The sequence below is a fragment of the Mastomys coucha genome, unplaced genomic scaffold (assembly GCF_008632895.1).
Source record: "Mastomys coucha isolate ucsf_1 unplaced genomic scaffold, UCSF_Mcou_1 pScaffold15, whole genome shotgun sequence".
Classification (NCBI taxonomy): domain Eukaryota; kingdom Metazoa; phylum Chordata; class Mammalia; order Rodentia; family Muridae; genus Mastomys; species Mastomys coucha.
In genome coordinates this window covers 114,615,345-114,618,053 of record NW_022196897.1, presented here as the reverse complement: position 1 = coordinate 114,618,053, position 2,709 = coordinate 114,615,345, and the positions used below count along the sequence as shown (strand labels likewise).

The window sequence follows — 2,709 nt, the reverse complement described above, 5'->3', positions numbered from 1 at the left end:
AAAAAAAAAAAAAAAAAAAAAAAAAAAAAAAAAAAGAAATAAAATTATTGGTTGAATTGTTTGTCTTGGAGAGTTCTATTCTACTTGTCCATCCACTCAACCATCCATCCATCCATCCATCCATCCATCCATCCATCCACCCATCCATCCATCCACCCATCCATCCATCCATCCATCCATCCATCCATCCATTCATCCATCCATCCAAATGTATATGTCTGTTTGTCTATATGTTTGTGTGAAGGTGTATGTGTAAGCATGCATGAATACTTGTAGAGTTGATTGTTGACAGATAGGCCTGGACAGAGTGTGGGTGTATGAATGTTTGAATGTATATGTGTCTGTGCATATTTGACTGTATGGAAGCATCTTAATTCTTTTCCTTTCCTTCCCCTCTGGTTCACAAAAGTTAACCAGCTTAGCCAGAGAGGCTTCTGGTTGATTCATCAGAGAAAGGAGCACCAGCAATAACTCCTTTTACTTAACACCCTCCTCCTCATTTTACTTTGAGTGAAAAACTGCAGTTTCTTGCCCCAGAGGAACTCAGGCAGGCCAGCGACCACTGCAAAGTAACTTAGACTGAAGACAGAGAAACATGTTATTATAGAAAAGGCAACCCAAGATATTTCACAAGACCAAGTCTTGCCCCCGCAGACACTAATCCCCCTTGGCTTACCCCAAGAGAGAATCAAGAAAGAACCACCACAGAGTTGGCCCCCTGGCACCACACCTCCTAATTCTTTCCAAACAGTTCCTCCAACTGGGGACCAGGTATTCAAACATATAAGCACATAAGGGCCATTCTCATCCAAACCACTACAGCAGCATTCTTTTGTATTTACCTATGCATTATCCTTAGATTCTTTTAATTTTTTTTATTTTAGCATGCATGTATGTATATGTTTATGCACATATATATGTGCCTTAAGTGATTGTGAGTTGCCTCGTGGTTGCTGGGAATTGAACTTAGGTCCTCTGCAAGAGCAAGAAGTGCTCTTAATGACTGAGCCATCTGTCTCACCTAAGTCTTCCTCTTTTAATTTTCATTTGGGGGACTATTTTGAATGAGGAACAAAGATTGAACCAGTTATAGAAACCCAGCACTGGGACTGCCATTAGCCATTTCTTTTTTTCTTTCTTTTTCTTTTAGATTTATTTATTATATGTAAGTGCACTGTAGCTATCTTCAGACACACCAGAAGAGGGCATCCGATCTCATTACAGATGGTTGTGAGCCACCATGTGGTTGCTGGGATTTGAACTTAGGATCTCCAGAAGAACAGTCAGTGCTCTTAACTGCTGAGCCATCTCTCCAGCCCCCTAGCCATTTCTTTTTTCTTTCTTTTTTTTTTTAAGATTTATTTCATTTATTTTATGTGTATGAGTACACTGTAGCTGTACAGATGGCTGTGAGCTATCATGTGTGTGGCTGCTAGGAATTGAACTCAGGACCTCTGCTGGCCCCACTCACTCCAGCCCCGCCCCCTAGCCATTTCTTAAACTGTGTCTATTTTGTGGTTCATGAGTCCATTTGTTATCCTCTGTCTTCTGGATCTGTTTTATTACGTCTTTGCCTTTTTCCCATATGTTTCTGCTAAGCCACAGCATATCATGCATTCATAAGGCCTTTAGTATCAACCTTATATATCCCTTTAATACTTTATAGATTTCTTCCTTTATGGATGTAAAACTAGGTGAACAATGAATCAAGAGAAATACTTTTGTATGCCAACAAGCCTGAGCTACAATGGTTTCTGTTCATAACTTCTGTTCACAGATATATGAAGATGAGCTCTTCCCTCTGGGACGACTTCGGTCCTACAATACAGAACAGGGCCATGGAACAAATCCTCACACCAATGACTGTCCAGCTTTGTCACCTGCTCATCTCAGTGGAGAGGAAAGATGTACAGAATAAAGCACTTGCCTCCCTGCAGAAGGTGGCAGGGCAACTGGCCAATGCTAGTGAGGAGTTTGTGCTTGTTGCCAGCAGGTAATGTCTCCATGGAACTCAAGCCCATTACCCTTCAGCTTGGCAGAGGGTGGAACGTATACATAGTAACTGACTATAGTTTTTAACTCTTTGGGGGCTGGTGGACATAGTTCAGTTGATAGAGTTCTTTCTAGCACTCAAGAAGCTCTGGGTTTCATCCCCAGAACTGCATAAACTGGATATGTCAATATGAGCCTGAGCCTATAATCTCAGTACTCAGGAGGTAGAGTGTGGAGGGTCAGAATTTTAAGGTTTTCTTTGGCTATTGTCTTAGTCACTTCTCTATTGTCAAGAGACACCATGACCAAGGCAACTCTTATAAAGGAAAGCATTTAATCTTGGGCTGGCTTACAGTTTCAGAGGTTTAGTCCATTATCATCATGGCAGGCAGTAAGGCAGCATGCAGGCAGACAGGTGCTGAAGAAGGAGCTGAGAGTTCTGTATCCTGATCCATAGGGAAAGAGTCTGGGCTTAGAATGGGCTTTTTGAAACCTCAAAGCCCATCCCTAGTGAAAGCTTCCTCCAATAAAACTATACTTTCTAATCCTTCTAATCCTTTCAAATTGTGCCACTCCCTGGTGACTAAGCTCTCAAATACATGAGCCTATGGAAACCATTCTTTTTTCTTTCTTTCTTTCTTTCTTACTTTCTCTCTCTCTCTCTTTCTTTCTCTCTCTCTTTCTTTCTTTCTTTCTTTCTTTCTTTTTTTTTTTTTT

At 41.0% G+C, this 2,709-nt stretch overlaps 1 protein-coding gene across 1 annotated transcript in view; it reads left to right on the top strand.

Annotated features, from left to right (window-relative positions):
* The first annotated feature begins 1,781 nt into the window (after positions 1–1,781).
* Positions 1,782–2,709, top strand: part of LOC116090908 — a 35,570-nt gene continuing 34,642 nt past the window's right edge. The window contains exon 1 of the mRNA XM_031371861.1: positions 1,782–1,993. Within this exon, the coding sequence (XP_031227721.1) occupies positions 1,782–1,993 (212 nt within the window). The remainder of the gene's footprint in view (positions 1,994–2,709) is intronic.